At 35.2% G+C, this 21,700-nt stretch overlaps 1 protein-coding gene across 2 annotated transcripts in view; it reads left to right on the top strand.

Annotated features, from left to right (window-relative positions):
- The window catches only part of LOC122798011 (fer-1-like protein 6), a 1,810,759-nt gene that overhangs the window by 407,473 nt on the left and 1,381,586 nt on the right, over positions 1–21,700 (top strand). For both annotated transcript variants that reach the window (XM_044066595.1, XM_044066597.1), the window contains exons 6-7: positions 1,128–1,190; positions 16,683–16,761. In XM_044066595.1, coding sequence (XP_043922530.1) covers positions 1,128–1,190; positions 16,683–16,761 — 142 coding nt within the window. The remainder of the gene's footprint in view (positions 1–1,127; positions 1,191–16,682; positions 16,762–21,700) is intronic.

Below are 21,700 nucleotides of genomic sequence, written 5' to 3'. Positions count from 1 at the left end.
AAGTGTTACAGATCTAGAGATGGAATGTGTTAATGCAGGATCAAAACATCCCATACCCATCCCTATTTCAGGCTTCGTTCAGAATTCCTATGATTAGAGGTTGAGAGGTATGACTCTCAGCTGTTAATGGGCTTTTTCTAATCCAGACTAAAGGTTTTCACTCCTTCTACCTCCGTTTGCCTACTAAATGAAATAGGGCAGTAGTGTCCAGGTTGCTAATACAAATAACAAATGAATAAAATAAAAATAAAAATCCTTCATCTGAGTTAAATCACTGGTTAAGGAAACACTTGCCTAAGCCTGTGCAAATACTTCCTAAATGCAATAAATAGAATTAATTAAACTTTTCTATTTTACTCTCTAGATGAACTACACTTTTCCACTAACAAAATATTTTGTTATAATTTGTCACCAGCCATAAACATCTATATCTCTCTGAACTTTTATGATAAGGCATACAGCTATGATTTTCATCTTCATATTTATTCTTATTCCTGTTAAATGTATTGATGTTCCTCATTAAATCAGACCTATTTATGGATTCACACCTTGTTAAATAAATAATCCAAGCCTACAGAAACATTACCTTAAACTAACTATATAGATCCTAGTATATAAAGACCTTCTATTGTAACAAATAAGAAAGTGCTCTACTTTCTGACCCTCTGATACGTCTTTTAAAGGCCAGTGACTTTAAATGCTCAGAGGTTGAGAGATATGAACTTCTATATTATCTCAAGACAGCTAGAACCATTAAGATACTGGCAATGTAACAACAAAACTTCCTGAGCAATTAGGCCATGGTTAGATATGATTGTGTTCTTAAGTATTTAATGATACATGCTGTGTATAGTATTTGGGAATTTCTGCTGGGTTCTGTCCCTGTATTTATTTATTTTAGATTTTGTTATGCTCTGAGATGAATTCAGTTACACCTGTTATTCTTCCTTATGTTATATTGACATGTACAACATTACAACATATATTAAATGCTTGTGTACCCTCTTTATTCTTTTATATTTAAAATTATTAATTATATTACATTTACATTGTATAAGCATTGCCCTCTTGTCTTCACAATTACTGTCATACGTAATAAGAATTTCTTTTTTTTCTCTCTCTAACAGTATTTCATGTTTGATTTCATTGGACCACAAGAGCTACTTTTTGACAAAATCATAAAAATCTCTGTAAGTATTCAACATCTATTAATATTATTCTTCAAAGAAAGGAAAGTGAATAACACATGCAGTTTGTTTACTGTACAAAGCATATATAAGTTATCTGGACTACTTTCTGTTAAAAAATATGTACTTTTGTTTAGAAAACAAGCTCCTGAACATTTGAACACTGAAAGAGAAGAGCAATAGTCCGAAGTCATCGTTGCTCTTTTTAGCGTTACAAACATGCACATCCTAATTAAGATGGCGAGGGAGATAATTATGTTAGCACTCTGTTTCTTTAAGTGCTTTAACATGTTTTCAATATAAAAAAGGAGAGGAGACAGAGAGGGTTAACAACAGAAGAACAGAAGGAACACATAGGATCTTTCTACAGGAACTCAACTATAGTTATTTTACAGTGTTCACACCATAGTTCATTGTTGTGAGATTCAGTGAAGACAGACTACTGCACATATGGAATAATGACAGCTTGGCATGTTAAAATATTGGCACTGATTAATGAAGTGATGGGGGAAGCATATCGTTGTTGTGTTTGTGTGTGTGTGTGTGTGTGTGTGTGTGTGTGTGTGTGTGTGTGTGTGTGTGTGTGTGTGTGTGTGTGTGTGTGTGTGTGTGTGTGTGTGTGTGTGTGTGTGCAAGTATGTGTATGAGGTACTAGAAGACAGAATTTTGAACTGCATGTTACATCTGTGGATATATGGTTATTTATTTGGAGCTACCAATGGAATCATATATCAAAATTTGTTGTTTTATATTTCAGCATGTAGGATGAAGTTTCCCTACCTATACAGTGTTGCATCTTTATATCTATATGTGTGAGAGCTAACCCCCCCCCCCCCCAGTGTAATGTCCTCTCTGGTAAGGTCGGACCATAAAACTGTCTCCTTTCAAATAAAAATAAAACCCAGGACCCAGCTAACCCTGGAACATTTAGGAACTATTCTAAAATAAACGTAATGTTAAGTAATAACCTGGCAAAATGTCAAGCACTCCAAACCCTGTAAACACTGTTGCCTATGTGGAGTTGTTCACAAAAACCACGTACAATAACATTAATATCTACACAGAGACAGTTGTACTTATCAGGAATATGCACAGAACAAACTCAATAAACATCCACCATGGTGGAATTTTAGCATAAAAAAGTTGTATAACAATAGAAAGAAAATCATGTAAAAAAATTGAAAGTGCCACACACACAAAATACAGACTCCCTTATCAGTCCAAATAAGCAATTTAGAGGGCTAATCAAGTTTATCCAAGCTAATTTTTAAGTAAAAATAGCCCCCAGGCCAAAGACAATCACAAGGCATTCCTTAGCTGTGTCTGCTACCTCAAAAGCATCTTACAGCAATGCACAGAAATAATTGTAAAAGCAACCACTTACACTGAGCTGGAAGATATAGCAAATCCATGGCCTACAAATTCATCTCCAGTTTTACCCATTCCTCTTCCCCAAGTACCCCTCAGGAAATACAGTTAAATATACCTCCACGAAGAAAATAAATCTAAACCAGACTGACCAGAGCCAATATAAATTACCACAAAACACATAAAAAAATAGATTAAGCGCTTTTGTTTTATTTACTTATAGAACTTCCTCAGAATACTATTCTGAGGAAGTTCTATAAGTATATAGAATGAAAACTTCTGAATAAGTTCTATAAGTAGAACGAAAGTGCTTAATCTATTTTTTTTATGTGTCGTGTGGTGATTTATGTCAACTCCGGTTTCTCAGGTTTAGATTTATTTTTTTAATATACCCCCACCAACTATGACTGGAGAACAGGTCCTAAATGCACACACCAAGGCTAAGAATGGTCTATATTACAATGCTGTACTCACAGGAGTCCGAATGTTGTAATATCGAACCCAAATGTTCGAAACACGTAAATAGTGAAGCCACAGAACACCGATTTTTTTCCCAGGGAATAAAATCGGTGGGTTATTTTTGCGGCTTTGCTATTTCCTCCACTGTGGTGTGATCTTGGAGTTGGTATATTTAAGTAGGAGGTGGGAGGGGTTGTGAAAGGCGAGTTAGTTTAAAGTGTATTGTTTTGGGGGTTTTTTGTAATGGAACAGTGAAAAATTGCTGTTCTGTGTGTTCATACATTTTGGGTTTCGAACTTAATAGTTTGATATTACATTGTTCGAACTCCTGTGAGTTTGACGATGTAATATAGACCTGGCTAAGAACAATACATAATATCACAGGATACCTCCTAAATAACATAAAATACAACCTATCAGGACCACTAGAATCACTGTTTAACTGTAGCCTCCAGAAAGGCTTCATGCCACATGAATAGAGAACTGAAAGTATCATCCCTTTGCACAAGGGCAGGACATCTAGGTCACCACAGATCCATAAGTCTGACTAGTCCCAGATACAAAGCCATGGAAACAATTATCATAGAAATGAATATCAATGACCTAGGATACCTTTGGATCCAACTCAATTTGGTTTCATCAAAGGCAAGACTTCTTCATGAAGGTCACCAAAACAACGGATGAAGGCAAAACTTTGCTTACTGCCTGACTTGACATGGCCAAGGCCTTTGAGGCAATAGCCTGCTTGGGCATCGTGGATAAACTTTTAAAATTAGGTATAAACCCCAATGCCATTCACTGGATAGCCATTTGGCTCACAGATAGGCCCCAAGAAATTAGGATAATGGGGAGCTCTCTCCACAAAGAGGCCACTCACTAGTGGAGTGCCCTTAGGGCTCTGAGTTGGGTCCACTGTTTCTTGGTATATACTTCTCTGAAGTAAAGACCAATGTCAAGGTCCTCTGGCTGACCAAGTTTGAAGAGATTGCAAAATATGTGTAGTCATAGAATTACCCCAAGACATTAATATCCTCAAAGAAGGGCTGATGCAGACATGTAACTGGTACTGGAGTGACTGTCCTAAACTCAATCCCAAGAAATGATAATAGTATCATTTGGGAAATCTGCTACCCCTGGAAACTACCACATTGATAACACACCCCTAAGAGTAGACCAAATAGTAATTAATTTGGAAAGATGCATGTAGTTAGTAACTTGTCTTTTGACCATCATGTGTCTATGGTAGAAAGGAAATCATTCTATACTGAGGAACCTATAAGCAAGGGTGTAGTATCTGGGTCCATAGAAGTTATAATTCTACTGTGCTTGGCCCTCATCAGACCAATCATTGAGTACAATGCCCCCTTCAGTATGTAGCTGTTAAAGCACATGCTACAACTGGAACACCCACAGAGGTTCTTTACAAAAAGATGCAGGGTGTAAATGACATGTCCTATGCAGATCACATCAAAGCCTTATTCCTGTACTCTCTCTCTCCTACAGACTGTTAATGGGTGATCTATGCCTGGCCTACAAGGCATCCTTTGACTGCTCTGATGCGATGCACCCTCTGCATATCTGCAAAATGAATATTATCAGAATTACTCAATCTAGGGGCACATCCCTTACCTGTAACATAAATAGGAAATGTTGGAGGGAAAGGCACATGTTTCAGAGACTACCCCTTCTCCAGAACAGGCTTTCTATCCATATGAAGCAGAATTCTTAACCTAATTTAAGTGCAACTTGAAGTAATGGAGGAGGAATCAAAAATTCACCCACGGCCTGGTACCCATGTTCCAATGGCTAGACACAACCTTTAAATGCTTAACCACCAAATCCTAAACTTACATATGTTCCTTAAATAACCTTAAGTACCAAAACTTGGCAGATATGCTTAAGTTGCATGGCTAGGCTTAAAAAGTCCCTGATGGTTGTAAGCCTAGTGTAAACGTATGAACACACACACATATATATATATATATATATATATATATATATATATATGTGCTAGAATTTTTTGCTAACTTATACATCCTGAGTTTGCTTTATTAGTGTGAGTCCAATAAAATGTATTTTTGAGATATTACAGACCAGTTTTAAATATATCAAAACTTGCATACTGTTTTACAGGACTAGTAAAACAATTTATATTATAAGAAAAGTAAAAAAATATTTTCATGATCTTTGCCATATTATATCGTAAGATGCATTGCAGGGTGGGAATCTCATCTATGGATAAATGTAGTTGGGAGATAATTCTGTGCTTTGTGTTAGAGAATGGCAGACACAGGTAATAGCCTGCATGGCTCTCAGGCTACCACATATTCTGGAATGGGGCACTTATTTGTTGGGGCATTCTTTAATATCTATTGCAGCTGAAAGAGCATGTTGGAAGGATTGGGTGAAGGTGAAGATATACACCTTGTGTGACCTGACTGTTTGAGTTAAGGGTAAGCAATCTTATGCTCCACTGAACAGCTCAGTTAGAGAACATTTAAAATATTTAAAGCTGAGAGATGTCACCTGTAAGTCTGGCTTGATGGGGATAATACAAGATGGAATTCCATCTTCACTGTGTAGGATTAATGACAGTGTTCCTACACCTGGACCCCAATATAAGAAATATAAAAGCATCTAAATGGTATGCTTTTTGGTGCTAGGAATTGAGAAGCTTTTTCAGACAGTGTTACCCTATCATTAGGAGTTTGGGGGCTCCCCAAATACATGTTTACAGTGCTTACAGTTATTCGAGGTGCTCAGGTCATACCACTATCAGAAAAAGTGACCCTTTTAATGTCCATGGGGCTACTGGACTACCAAGTGTGGGTGCTGGTTTTATTGTTTATGCAATATGGGGCTTTGCTGAACAGCATTTCCTAAGTCTTAAGTTCTCATTAACTCCCACATAGAACAGGCAATCTGGTCAAAAAGCTGTTTTCACGACGTTAGCTGCTGGATTCACTAATGCGGGTCCATGCTTTAAAGATGACCAAGACTCCTGCGCTTGGCAGTGTGCCAGCATGACACCCCAGGTGCTTTAACAGGATTCAGATAGACTATTCAGGTTGTGCTTATTTCCTACCCCTCTGTTTGGAAATGCTGACATGGGGATGAGGATTAAATTGGGAAAGGAATTGTCTGTCTTGGACTTTTCTGCCCAATTTGAGTTTTACATTAGAACTACATATGACTTTAAGGGGGAGATAGTAATTTCCTGCTAGATCCTGATTGGTTTAGTTCAGTGAAGACTCTGCAAACTACAGATAATATCAGATGGGTAGATAGTGTGATGTGTATATATAGATATATCTACACACACGCACGTACACACACAGACACACACACACACACACACACACACACACACACACACACACACGTGTGTGTGTGTGTGTGTGTGTGTGTGTGTGTGTGTGTGTGTGTTTGCAGATATATATGTAGATCTTTTATTGATGAAATAAGAACAAACCAGATATGTAGCAAGATGTTCATAGAATATGTCATTATAAATAACAAATAACATTTTTTCTCCTTTGGAAGGGAGTTGATGTAGCTGTATAAGATTTTTTGTTTTAGTTGTGCTGTTCAATTTATTGATTTTTTTTAAAAGTTTAAGTGTATTGCAGAGTTTGACATAATTACACTTCAGGATATCACCATTTATATAAGTGATGAAAAGGACATTTTGAAAACAAATGTGAGAGCTATCAAACAGATTTCTTATTTGCATGCCACCACTTTTAGGCTTACCACTCAATATAATATTTTTAGAAGGAATGGTCTGTTTAAGAACAATTTTCTTTCTAGAGGATATGTGAGTGCAATAGTTGACAATTTTTAAAGATATAAAAGCCTAAAGTATGCCTGTATGACCTATACATAGAAAGATAATATAGTGGACTGATTATAAGAGGAACATCTTCAGAATATGAATGGGCTAGTGTAAGAGATAAGAAAGATATCAAAATGCTATTTCCAGCAACTGGAAAATTTTATCTATAAGGAGGGAAACGATACATGCTGCTAGAGAAAAGCCAAGGTTTATTTATTTAAAAAAGGTGCATACATCAAGTTTTTTTTTTATTAAACAGAGAGTGAATCCAGGACTTTCATTAAGAAATGCGATTTGAAATGTAATAATTTAACTATTGTACCAAACAGCTTTATGGCACAGGTTTGAACTTCCTATTGCTAAAAAAAAAGTTTCTAATTTTAATCAGTAAGCTGATTTTAATTCCATAATAAATGATGCATTGCTGTTTGCAATGTATGTAATATCTGTAAGACGGAAAGAGACTATAGGTTCCATGGTAGCAAAATGCAACAGTTTTACTGTCCCTGTATTGCTTGTGCCTTTTTCATTGTCTGGAAAACAGCGTTTTTGATTGGCAGAATCTTGTCATGGTTTTGCTTCATTACATTCTATAAACTTATGTGCTGGTTTTAAATTATTTAAATTTCAGGATTTAGATGTCTTACCCAATATAATACAAATATGAAAACATTGAGTTTGCTGAAAAAATCCTGATATTTGTTATATTCCCTGGCACATCAGTATTTTGCTTTTGAGAAGGAATAACATACAAGTAATTACCACAATTGTATACAATTACAATATTTAAACTAAAATACTCACAAACTCTTTAATTCTATCTTAAAACTCACATTCATCATAATAACGTTTTAAAATTATACTTTTATTAGTGTTATAAACATTATTTAAAACCAATTGAAATAAACTTGCCAAATAATAGAAATATAAAAACACAAATGATATTAGGAACTTAGAGACAAGCTCTTTATTCAGTTCCATTGGTCACACAATGACCTCATAATAATGGTTGATTTATTTTATTTTTTATTTATTTGCAGTTTCTTAACCAAGAAAGTCCATTGGGTCAGAATGAGCCCATTTTCAATGGAGGCCTGGGAAGAAAAGCTCCATATACAATTATTACAAAGCTAATATCACTAATATCAACAAAGTTAGCAAGTACAATACAGTTTTCAAAAACTGCTAAAACACAGTAGTATAGAAGACAGAATAATAACATTTGAGCAGCACAGTAATATAGAAGACAAATAATTACATTTGAGCAAGGTTAACATAGTATTGAATGAAATTTAAACATAAGTATTTTGGAGTACGTAAGTATAATTTGGAGTGCAGGCATTTACACACTCAAGGTTTCATGAGGTGAGAGGGAGGAAGAATTAGAGAAGGAGAGCAGAACAGTGAATGGTGAATAGGTTGAGTTATGAGAAAGGAAAAAGGGAGAGGGAGTGGAAATGAAATGAAGGGAGTCACTAGGTTGAGTTTTGAGAAAAGAGAAAAAAAGGAAGGGAGAGCAGAAATGACATATAGGGCGTCAGGTAAGGTGAGAGCAGCATTCCCAGTGAGAAAAGAGATGGGAAAGGAGCATGCTCTTGAAGGTGGAGTGGTTTTGGGTGATTCAAATGTGTGTGTGTGTGTGTGTGGGGGGGGGGGGGAATTCCATAGACAAGCAAGGAAGAAATGCAGGAGAAATTGCCCAGGTGAGTGTAAAGGTTTGTACACTTCAAGGAGGTTCTGGTTACTGGACCTGAGTAGTCTGTCAGGATGGTCAAAGTGAGTATAGAGGAGAGGGAAGGGTGGTTAGAGGGTTTAAAATGAGTTTGTGAGCAGTTAGCAGTTGAATGTAAGAGGGATAGTGGAGGAGTTCCAGCCAGTTCAAGTGCATCACAGTGGAGGGAGGAGGATTTGGTTCCAGTAGCAAACTTAATGATTTTATTGTAGCAGGATGACAGTTTTGGCTTTAGGGAGGATTGAAGGTTGGTGAGAAGAGGGGATCCATACAAGAGAGAGAGGATGAGTTAAAACATAGAAGGTATATGTTTGAATGAGGGAGTGAGATAACGGCTGTGACAATACAGCATTTTGAGCTTTTGGTGTGTTTTTTTAATATTAATTTGTATATGAATGTCAAACTTTAAATGTTCATCAATGATAACAGAAGTTTTGTATGGGAGATGATTTCAATGGAAATCTTATTTTGACTGACTATGGAGAAGGAATTTTTATCAATAGAGGTGTTTTAGATGGGGTAAAGATCATGATTTTGATTTTGGATGCATTGAGAGCAAGGTGATTATTCAGCATCCAAGGCTCAGTACAAGAGAAGGCATCTTGTGTTAGTTGCATGAGTTTGGGGAGAGATTAAGCATAGCAAATTATGGTGGAATCGGTTGCGTATTGGACAAGTTTGGCATTAAGAATGCACTCATGAAAATTATTAATGAAGATGCTAAAAAGTAAGGGACCCAGTATTGAGCCTTGTGGAACTCCTGTTGGAGTGTGAAGGAAGGAAGAGGTACTATTGTTCCACTTGATGGCTTGTTGTCTATTAGAAAGGTAACAGGAAAACCAGTTAATAGATGAGGGGGATAGATTGAGAAGATAGAGTTTGGACAGGAGAAGTTTGTAGGAAACAGTATTGAAGGCTTTTGATAAGTCTAGGAGAAGAGTAGATACGATGTTGCCAGAGTCCCGGGTGCAGTTGATGATGTCAAGGAAGGAGAGAAGGGCAGTGGTAGTACTATGTCCAGGTCTAAATCCATGTTGAGTTGGAGAAAAAGTTGATTGTCTAGGAGGTAGGGAAGGAGTAGCAAGTGTATGCATTTTTCAAGGACTTTTGAGATGCATGAGTGTAATAGTTGCTTTAGATAGCCAAGGGGTATATTTGGTTTTGATTCTTTTAGTTCTGGGGTTATTGAATCTAGTATAGAAGTATGCAACAGCATCATCAAGAGGGAGAGTTTTTACAGGGTTCCAGTTCATATGTTTTAGTAAGTCAGAGAAAGCTAGAGGGTTGAATTTTTTTAGGGTACAAGTTGTTATGTAGTTGTGGTGAAGATGGAGGGAGGATGGTGAGCAATGAGCAAAGGCAGGGAGATGATCACTGGGGGAGTCGGGTATGGTGCCAATGTCAGAAATGGAGTTGATAAGCTTTTAAAAGTATTTCTTTATTACCACTTCTTATTGAATTGGTGTATCCAATCCTAAAGCTTTTAAAACATCACTATTCACTTTAGTTAGTGAATTTAGCTATAATTCTGGAATGCGGGATGGTGTCAAAAGTCTTGGTGAGGTCAAGATAGGCTGTGTGAACCACCTTACCCTCATCTGTGGCTTTGGTGACTGCCTCAAAGAAGTCAATCAGGTTCAGAAGGCATGATCTGCCTTTCACAAACCTGAACTGGGTGGGGTCCAGAGTTTGGAGATTACCAATGTCTTTGTTTATGAGTTCCATGATGATACGTTCCATCGTCAGGCTAATAGGGTGATAGTTCCCAGGATCAGTGGTGGCTCCCCTTTTGTGGATTTGGATAACTGTTTCTTTGTGCCATTCAGTGGACACAAAGCCTGACGTGAGACTATGACTGAACATGGTGCTTAGGTGGGGAGTCAGTTCCTTCTGAAGTTCATGTAAAATGCAGCCTGGGGTGTTGTCCGGTCCATTGGATGCTGTGTTTTTGGTTTTAGAGAGTGCAGCTTTTACCTGCAGTCTGCATTCTTCCTGTATAGATATAGGCCCTTTAGGGGGTAAGAGGGTGTAAAGTTAGCACTGAACCTATCTGCCAGGATGTTTTTTTTTCTTTTTTTTTTTGTAAGTAGTTCAAAGGTGAAACTGTTATATCCAAAACATGAAAAACCAAAAGCAGCTGAATAGGAAATTCCAGAACATATTTAATAGTCACAAAATAAAAACAATAGAATAACAAGTATCCAGTTAGCGCTTTCATCTCTACCCTTGAGACTTCTTCAGACTCAGAGTTTGTTTTTTGTTTTTCATTTTTTTTGTATGTGTTTTACTTCTGGAAATTATTTTTCATTTTCTTTTGTCAAGTCTCCCAAAATCTTCCTCACTATTTTGTTCTTGTTTTTCTCCTGTTTCCATTTCTCACTCTCTTTCCTCTTCACTTTATAAAATTGCAAATCTGTTTTCATCCTGTGTATTTATAACCTTTGTTTGAACTATTTGTTCTGTAACTACCTCTTCATTGTTTAACCTTACTTCATCATCTCCTTCCACCTTACCACCTTTTCTTTCAACATCTACTGTAGTAATATGTTCAAGTGTTTGCCTTTCTTTTGAGCTTCCCTCTTTATCTGCTCTTTCCTTTTCTAATATGAAACAATTAAACCAAAAGTGTCTAAATGCTTTACATTCTCGTTCACCACATTGAACACACCTTTATTTGTTACAGTCTGGAACTAAATGATTTTCATCCCCCAAAAAATAACACACTTTGATCTCAGTACCTAACAAAATCCTTCCTTACCATTCAGAATAATTTATTGTATATGAAATTGTTGAATATTCACATCACTGACATCTATTGTTACCCTCACTTCCCAGCCCCAGTCTACACATTTCTTTCATCTTATATTTTTTAACCTTAATGTACTTTAGTACATACTGAAAGAAAAAAATATTTTAACTCATGCTCATCTATATCTGAAATCCTAAACTGCACATTGTTTTAGTTATAGTCCCAAACTTCGAATTAAATCTTTCATGGTGCTATTGGAGTTTTTATAGTCTTAGTCATATTTTTTCAGTAAGTTAAACTATCAAATGAAACAACATTTGCAGTTCCCAAATGAATTAATACTTTTATGTCTTTAATGGTAAACCGCAAAATAATTATTTCCATAATGCCATACCTGTTCACAGTGCCATAACTTTTACTTTTTATTCTTACCACTGGTTGTCTTTTATGTGGCTGTTGAGAAACTGCAAATGTTTGTCCCCTCTTAGTTTTGTTTTCCACTCATACGTACCTTGCTACATCTGCATAACTTTTTTCTTGTAACAAAAAACCCTGTTGCAAATGTAAACCCTTAAAACTGGCTACTCCACCAACTGAGAATACCTCCAATGTTTTCCCTTCAGCAGCTATTATAATTACAACCTCTCAATTTCTTCTTGCTGCAATACTCGAGCCACAAAGTCAATCCATCATGCTTCCTCTGCTTTCTTTGGCTCTGTCTGGTTCATCAAATTGACCAGCAATTCTGTCTCTAGTCCTCCATTTTCCAACTCTGTAGCAGTTATTTGATCTCCTGATCCTTTCCTATTCTTCTTTCTTATTCATTTCAAGATCTTTCCATGGGTCAACAAAATAAACATTTTTCATTGTATTAACATACTATTCCTTCCTGTTCTTTTCTGTTACATTATTTCTTATTTTCCATAATACAGTTTTATTCTGACATACTTTTATTTTGCCATTATGAATACTTTTACCTCTCTTCTTAACTTGCATTCCTTCACATACATCTTCATTATATTTATAATACATTATCATTTCTATCAACTTTTTTCTTCCTTCATAATACTTTTTAATACTTTGTATAAACTTTAAGATGCTGCATGCACAATAGGATTAATTAAACCTAAGTCCCCTTGGTCTTTTTTCATAAACAGTGTTCCTCTTTTAACTGGATATAGTCTAGAACCCCAAATAAATTAAAATATTAATACAATTAGTTATTTTTCATATATTACAGGTATCATATAAATATTTGCTACATATGCTATTTTACTTAATATCATACTATTGATAAGATGTAGCTTATTTTTATGAAAACCTATATGTTTTTCAAAACATAAACATATCTTTCCAAAACATAAATGTGTCCTTTATTTCTTTCATCACTTTGCCCCATTGTTCCTGTTTGTATTTATTTTTTTCCCAAAATTTACTCCTAACACATCTCTATACTTGTCATTAAATTAAACACCTCCTATTTCAGCATTGAAACTAAATTCTTTCCAACATTACACCTAACTTTAAGTTTACTCTTTTCATTCATAATATATTTTTTATAATTATTATATATATATATATATATATATATATATATATATATATATATATATCATCTGCATACCTTTGCATTATTGGCAGTTGTACTTCTTTTGCCATGTTATAACCTCCATTTTTGACATTTTCTTAATTTCAGTCACTATTATATTTATAACCAATGAAAAAAGTTAAACTACTTGCTAGACACCTCTCTCTTATTCCACTTTCTATTTTTATTTCTTCCCTATCTATCCATTCACATTAATTTTCTGATAATTTTTCCCATTCATCGATTTAATTACACTTAAAACTTTTTTCACTTATATTGTATGCTTGTAAAATCTCCCATAATGATTCATGTTGTATGCTATCATAACCGTTTCTTATGTCCCCTATCATTAATTTTGTCTTTGCTTTCTTATTGATAATGTTATCAATTACCTCTCTTATTATCCAAAATAATTCTTGACTTCAATTTCCTTTTATCCCAAATATATTTTGATCTTATACTTTCTCCATCTTACATTCTAATCTTTTTGCAATTATTCTCATAAATATTTTGTAATCTGTGTTATTCAATGTTATTGGTCTCCAGTTTTTATCTTATCTGTATTCTCTTTTTAATATAAAATGTATTACCCCAGTACATATTTCTTTATATTTAGTCCCTGTGTCTAGCCATTCATTCATCACCTCAATAAACATTACTTTTTGCCAATCCTCCATTTCTTTATACATGTTATATTCGATTCCATCTATTCATGTTGCAGAATGCAAGTTTATATCTCTTATAATTTAATTCAGTTCATTTACATTTATTCTTTTTTCTAAATATTATCTCCTTTGTTTAATTCCTCTCCATCATAAACTTTTCCTCTGTTCACTTCTTTAACAAATAAATTTAATACATGTTCTGTAACTATTTCATATATTCCTTCTTGATTTTTTGATTGATTTACCTTCCTTATTTTTTAATTCTCTTATTATATTTCCTTCTACCTCCTCTTTTTTCCTTGTGACAAATAATTTGTTTATATAACAGATTATGAATCTTAATCAGATTCATTTTATATATTTTTTCTTTTCATAATTTTTTTCTCATTTTCTAATACATCTTTGAATATTTCTTGACATAGCATTTTATTTTTTAATTTTTATTTTACTTTCTTTCTTTTCTTTTCTATGCATTCTAAGAATACTTTTTTATATTTAAAATGCATCCACCATACTGTCCAATTTTCATAAAGCTCTTTCATACTTATATGATGTTTCCAGAGTACAATAAGTTATTTCCTTTCAACTAAATCCAAATTGTTTTCATTAATTCTTTTAATTCCTCTTCCTATCTTAATATGTTCTTCATGTTCTTGTATTTTAATGCAAATTGCTATATAATCAGAAAACCCATTATACTTAATTCCTTTTTGTTTAACTTTTAAACTTTCTGAATTAAAAAAATAATCTATTTCAGTTTTAATCTCATTTCTTTTATACGTCCAGTGTTTTTCCCCATAACTAAAACCAATGACTATTTTAATATCACAGTTATTTTTTTTCTTTTAGGTTACAATTAAAATCCCCTACTATTATTATATTCATATTTACAAATGCATAATTAAGTATACTTTTGAACAGTCTCTCTTTGTTTTTTGTTAATGCATGCATATAATGTGGGTCTATATTAGATAATCCAACTTTCAATGTTGACACCATATGATCGAACTTTTAAAAGTTCAAAAATCTAATAAAAAAATAAACTACACAAATAACTTACCTGAACATTTAAAGCAGGGAGGCAAGCCCTCCTCCACCTCCATGTGGGGGGCTGTGCCCCCCACACCCCATGATCTTTAAATATACCAAATCTGAGATTGCACTACAGTGCAGAAAAGGGAAATCTTCCCATTCCATGCTATATGGAGATCTCCGTTAAAATGTTCAAACTTTCAAAAATTCGATCATATGGTGTCGATCATATGACAGTCGATCTTTTGACAGTTCAATTATCTAATATAGACCCTATCATGCTACAACTCTATATACATATTTTTTTCCATCTTATGTCTAACACTGTTATTCTACCTAGTTTAACTATTGTAATATCTAGTATCTTAATATCTTCTTGACTTAATATACACATGCCCAAACATGTTTCTTTACCTATATTCCAAATAACAGTACCATTCCCAAAGTTTTTGTTTTGTTCTTTGTTTTTCTGTTAATAGTCTTATGTCCTCTATTAGTATTACTTCAGCATCTATTCCAGCACGCCATTGTAATCTACTAATTCTTCTTTTAATATTTTTCAAGCTGTTAGCATTTAAAGCTAATATTCTCAGCTTTTACAGAACAGTTATTGTAATATAATTCCTTTCCTTTACCTTTCTTATTTTCTCTAAACATTATGTTTTTAAATTTTCTTTTCCTTTCCGTAACTCATTTTCCTGTTGAATTCTTTTTTACCTTTTACTTCATGTTATTCAGACTCTTCTTCACTTGACTCATCTGTTTCTTTTTCCTTATCTCTCTCTTTACCTTTATGTATAACCTCTGCATTAGTTGAATATTGCTATACTTGTTCTTATGTCACCATTTCTTTTATCTCTTTCTCAAGTATACCTTCATTTTTACCTTCTTGTATGTCTATTTCCCATTCTAACCACGAATGTCCAGTATTACCACATTTCTTGCATTTTAATCACATTTTTTGCATTATGTCCTGTATTACCACACAAACAACGTTTTTTCTTATCACATTCATTAATCAAATGATCATCTTTTCCACAAAAATACCAAGTCTTTGGTTGCCCTTTGTATCTCACAAAATCCTTATTACCATGAACATTAATAATACTTTGCATATGTATCACATTGTCATTTTACATTTTTAATATTGTGTTCAGGCGGGTGCAGGCACCTAGCCAGCGTGACATTTCCCTGTGGTACATTTCCTTGGGGACACATGGCTGAAATGACATTCAGCTGCAGAGAAATTTGGCATTTTATGAATTCCCTGGGGGCAAAGAGAAGCACATACTACCTTACCCACAGCTTTAATAACTAAGTGCATCGGGGCAGAAGAACTAATGAGTGTTGTGCTCAGTGTACAGTACATGCTTATGTAACTACAACATGTAGATGTGTGCTGCAGCATAGAGGAAATCCTGCATGCTACTGTAGTCACATTTAGGCTCCAGTATACATTTTTGGTAATGTTCTCTAGATACTGTGAAATGGGTAGTGGTTCACACACACCACTTATAAAGGTGCTGCACTGCATATTTACTGCCACTGACATGCCCACCTGCCAGCCTGCCATATTGCCTGCTGTCTCACGTTGCCTTGTTGGCTATGGTCATTATTTTGCCCTGGTGCATTTAGCTATTGCAGTTGTGGGCATGGCACCACATTCTTCTGTTTGCCCTCAGGGAATTCACAACAGCCATATTTCTTTGCAGCCAGATTTCATTTCGGCCATGTGTCCTCAACCAAATGTATCACAGGGAAATGTGCCTGAACCCCTAACAAGTACTATAACAGGGAGGAACATATAAATTGCTATGATACTGTCAAGCATTCTTGTTACTGACTTAAAATCACTTATTAATTTTGTTATAAATGTTATTTAGTTAATAAAGCTGTGTTTGAAAATAATCAGTAAATATACCACCTCTTACCATTTAGTATGAGTCACATGTACTGATTAGATTTTAAAGAGACATGATTGACATACTAACACACATGTTTAGAAACTATAATTTGATATACAATGTTTTAACTAAAAATATGTTTTACTGTTTTGATTTTATACAGGTGATGCACTCCAAACTGATAAAAGGATTTCTGATTGGCACATTTAAGCTTGATTTGGGAACTGTATATAATCAGCCAGGTATGCAAATTATGTTGGGAACAAAAGCCTTTCATCCTAATAAAATGAATTGCATGTGTTTATTATGTTTTACCCTTGAATTAAGGGACTCCAGGTGAAACCACCAAACAAAGAACCATTAGTAGCTAGTAGTACACATATGGCAGTCAAACAGGTTGCTACTTCCTCCTGCACAATTGAATGATTAGACCCTGGAAGCTGAGAATCATATAGTTATTCACTTTGATTTTGATAAGTGATAATAATGCAGCTTATCTTATGTTTAACTCTGTAGTGTTTCTGAGCCTTTTTCACATTATGACTCAGTTATCTTCATCTTACTTCTGTTGGTTGATTTAGAGCAGCACTGATAACATCAAAAATAATGCCATTTAACATTTTTTCTTCCACTTCCATATCTCTGAGACTTGCCGAATGGGCCCTCTATCTGGAGCCACCTAACCCATTTTTATATTTGAGCATGAGCCATGTGTCCCTAGGTTAGCTGAAAGCCCTATGGCTCATTTATTCCCATCCAAGAATCTTAATCAACCCATTGGTTTCCCCTCTAGAAAAAATCAGGTGGTAGGGAGCAGGTTGGCTTTAGGTGCTAATGAGTAGCTTACCCATTGCTGCTTGTTTAAAAGAAGGAGGCATGCCTGCTCCCACACATGCCTCACCCTTTCCTTGAATCTGCTGAGATAAGCTCTGTGTTGACTGTACAAGCCAACCTGACAAATTATCAGTGTACAATACTCCCAGCAACCATTAGATGTTACGAATGCCATGAGCACATGAGGCCTCACTTCCCCTACCCCAAAGCTGAGCAATCCATCAACTGGTCAGTCTCATCCTCCACCACCTAATCACCCCAATGCATGTTCCACTAATTAAACTCAGGTCATCAGGACTGTAGTCACATCTTTATTCCTCTATGCCCCAGTCTTGGGTTAAACATACATGCTTTTGCAAAACAAATGTGATGTAGACATATTTCAAAGACTTATTTATCTAAGTTATTGATGTTGCTTGTTTCGTCAGTTTGTCAGCAAAGTGAAGCTTATATCACCTACATTTCAGATATGTCTTCCAGTTTTTATAACGTACTATGACTCATGGATGCCAGCTTCAATGTACCAGTGCATTTTTTTTCTTAATGGTTTTTGACAAAACTTTGTGTGTATGTGAACCACAAGGGACTGCTGCTAGTGGAATACATTATTTAAAAATGAAAGTGGAAAGTGATACTGAAATGAAAAGCAATAATAGGTAAGAACAAGGCTAGCTGCCCTTTTGGGCCATGTGAAGACTAGCCAATTTTCCTCAAAGGTAAGTTTTAAACCCTGTAACTTGTGTCTGTGAGATAAACACCTTTACCATTATACCACCTCTAAACCAGTAGGTTACATTGAGAATTGAAATCACAGGTACTCATGAAACTTTTACATTTCCCTATTGCTTAGCCATTTGAGCTAATGGACATCACTTAATTTTTAAAGGAAAAAGAATAATTGAATCAGGTGGTACTTAAACCCACAACCCCAAACTTTGGAGGCTGATGCCTTGTTCATTAGGCCAATGCCCCCTATCCTATAACTGGTGTAGAACACTAACTTTGGAGTAAGTACTGGCTGCATTACAAAGGAATAACAGAAAATAAATGCAATGAGCTGCTGAAGATGGTAGTGCTATTAGTTACTTACTAATGAATAGTAAAGCAGTAAAACAAATGTACTTTGCTCAGTGCTTATACATGACATAAGATGTCTCATGAAGAATCCTCCTGATCCACCGAGATCACCTTGTCTCTGCCTTTACATTCCCTTGCTACCTTTGAAATAAAGTTGTGTGGAATTTTTTCAAGGAAATCCTATTTTGTTCCTTGCATAGAGTCTGGATGAATATGCCAAATAAGTCATCACATATGCAGTCACTGAAAGTTAAGGATTCCTATAGACAGACATAATTTAAAAACTCCATCTGACTCCCATTTGTCCACTTGCAAGAAGAAGAAGAAGAAGAATCCAGCATCAGCAACTTGCACTGATTTGAGATTTGCTGGCGGTTATGACCCCCACCCTAATTTTAAATAAGAAGCAGTGTCAGCCTGCTTCTGTTCAACAGATATTACTATAAAATAGAAATCAGCCTGAGTCTCACTCGCTTGCATCAAAAATATATCATTTGTATCTTTCATTTAGTGTGGCTATTGGAAAACTTTTATAGCTTAGGCTTTATACAGCCTTTAAATGGAAAACTGGTATTTGTTCTCTTAACTGTAATTGACAAAACTTATTTTGTCGCTAATATCAGACAACACAAGCAATGCAACAACAACGGATGTATGTTTAATATGCATCACCAATAATGCAATTAAAGAAGTTTATAAATTATTTAAACTTAATTTACAAATATTATTCATAAAATTAATGAATTTGTAATGCAAAGAAATGGAAAAATATATCATTCCATTTACATTTTCTTATAGTGTTAATGTACAAGCAAAGTTTTTTGTATTACTATTCAGGGGTTACATGAGATAATGGCACTTTAATGCCAGGTTGCACCAACTCCACAATGTAGCGGGATTAAGCCCTGATTATTGCCCAGGTGATCCAGTTTCAACCATCGGTTCAGGTACTAGAAGGAGCTGCTAGGTAGGAGAGAGGACGAATTATGAGAGTTTACCTTATAAATTCTCTCCAGGTGAGGGGTAGAGCCCATGAGTCTCGGCAGATTTTTTTGTATTAGAATCCATGTGGAGAGCAGTGGTAACACAGATGCTGCTGTTATGTGTGGCTTACAAATGTGCCACAAGTGGAGGTATGGACATGCTTTATGGGAGCCCATTGCATACCCTAACCTTGAATATCATAGGCATGCATGCAAGAAATGTAGGACCTACTGTAAGTAAACTCCTCAATCCCTCAACACAAGTGAAGCTGCCATAGTGCAGTAAACTTGACTTTCGCCCTTATGGAACAAATAGACCAAAGGCTTTTAGCCAGTGAAAACAATGGTTCTATGGGGCAGCTAAAAAGAAGACTGGATGGTCAGTAGGAAGAAGACTAGTGACAAAATGCAATAAAACTCAAGCACTATTACAATATGTAGTCATCATAATTCTAGCACTTTGGCTTGCATGCTAGCTGGATTCTTCATAGCTAGCTTTATTTTTATTTTACCTTCCTTATTTTTTTGCTCAATGAAGAAAGCAGTTTCTGGTTATTGTTTTTGGAGCAAAATTTCTTCATTATCTCCTCTCTCCAGTAGCTACCATGCATGGACAAATGTAGCACATTACTAAAGTAACAGAGAAGAAGGTCACTATGGAAAAAAGTCTACATGGTTTGCTTACAGATAAAAGCCAGAGCAAAGCCTTAGAACTGGGTGGCAGAAGAGTAACTGATAAAGTATCAGTCAATGCTGCTTTGAGAGTGGTTTGGTAATTTAGGTGGCATCTTTAATGTTTTTCATTAGTGTACTCTGCACAACACATGCAAATTATAGTATCATGTGCCATTATTAAACTGAATACAATGCAAATCCTTCATCCAGTGCATTGTAAATTTTCATCTGACTCACACTGCTCTGGTCTTGTGCACTGCAGCTGAAGCTGAAAAGACTAGTATTTTATTTTATTATTAGTATTAGTTATTTAATTCCTGATTTGTCTTTAAAGTTGTTTGGTATCTAAAACAGTAGTAAATAATTGCTATCTTGCAGCAATTACTTGCCTAAGGTATCTAGACTGACATATGGTAGTTTAAAACTGAAGTTAATGCACTGCAAATCTTTTTCGCTGTAAAAAGTGGAGTATTAATTTGCAGAGTAAAACTTACTCAAGCATTTCCCAGTTTGTTCCTTTGTGCATGTGCGCGTGTGTGAGCATGCATGTGTATGCGCACATGTCCACTTGTATGCTTGTATGTGTGCATGTTTGCCTTCAGGTGAGCCATCCTGCCTTTTAATGTAATGTACTGAAAATCAATTTTTTTTTCACTTGAGTCATGCAGACTTTGCCATATGTGCTGCAGATAAATGAGAGAAAAGCAAAAATGTGTGTTTTTAATAAGACTTGTTCAATTCATTTTTTGTTGTCAAAGTAATTTTCAGCCATTGCTATGTTGTAAATCATATTGTAGCATACATTCAACTGTACAAGCCAGAGCATCCTAGCAGTTAAAAAATGAAGCAGTTAAAAAAATTAATGCAATGTACTAGTGTTTTACCCACCTAAAGGGGCATCATGTGGCAGTATAAAACGGAATCCACTGCTTTGTTACACCTTGCCAGTGAATTTATTTTTTTTTCCCTTCATCAGAGCCTTCCCGCTTGGCCATGTGCACAACAACAAATAAAAAAAAAATGTCTTTTTATCATAAAGACTTTTTCAGATTTCACATTTTTTAAATATATTGATCCCTGCCAAGTCGGCTAACAGTGAATTACACTGATTCAGCCATATAAAGTGGTGCATCCTATGGCAGTCTGCTCTTGTCATCTTCCAATACTCAGTCAAACCAAGACTATATAATACTCAACACTACAATCTGTAGCTCTGTTGCTACCATATGTCCATTCAGATTTGGTCAATGCTGGTTGTATGTTAGCTGGAGAACATTGCATATATAATGCGTACTGCTGAATATTAATATAATCATGATATGAATGAGTTCCATGCCTTTAACACACTCGTGTAGAAAAATGGAGGGATGTTGCCACTATGTGAACTGATGTGGAATCATATTTTGAGTGAGTCCTGCAGCATGGTATATTTGTATAACAAAATGAAGGCTCTCACTATTTGAACTCTCAATTCCCTACACAGAAATGTGCACTGGGTAAGACTTCTTCACAGCTTAGGGTAGTGTTATCTTCTCACCGGTTTACCTTTAAAATGTCGCAACACACTTGTGTGACTCTTTACTTACCTAACTTGATATGTTGGAAACTGCAA

This window comes from Protopterus annectens, chromosome 3.part1 (genome assembly GCF_019279795.1).
Source record: "Protopterus annectens isolate FY-2018-M chromosome 3.part1, PAN1.0, whole genome shotgun sequence".
In the NCBI taxonomy this organism is placed as follows: Eukaryota; Metazoa; Chordata; order Ceratodontiformes; family Protopteridae; genus Protopterus; species Protopterus annectens.
The sequence above is the reverse complement of the archived record's forward strand: the minus strand, read 5'-3'. Positions and strand labels throughout refer to the sequence as shown.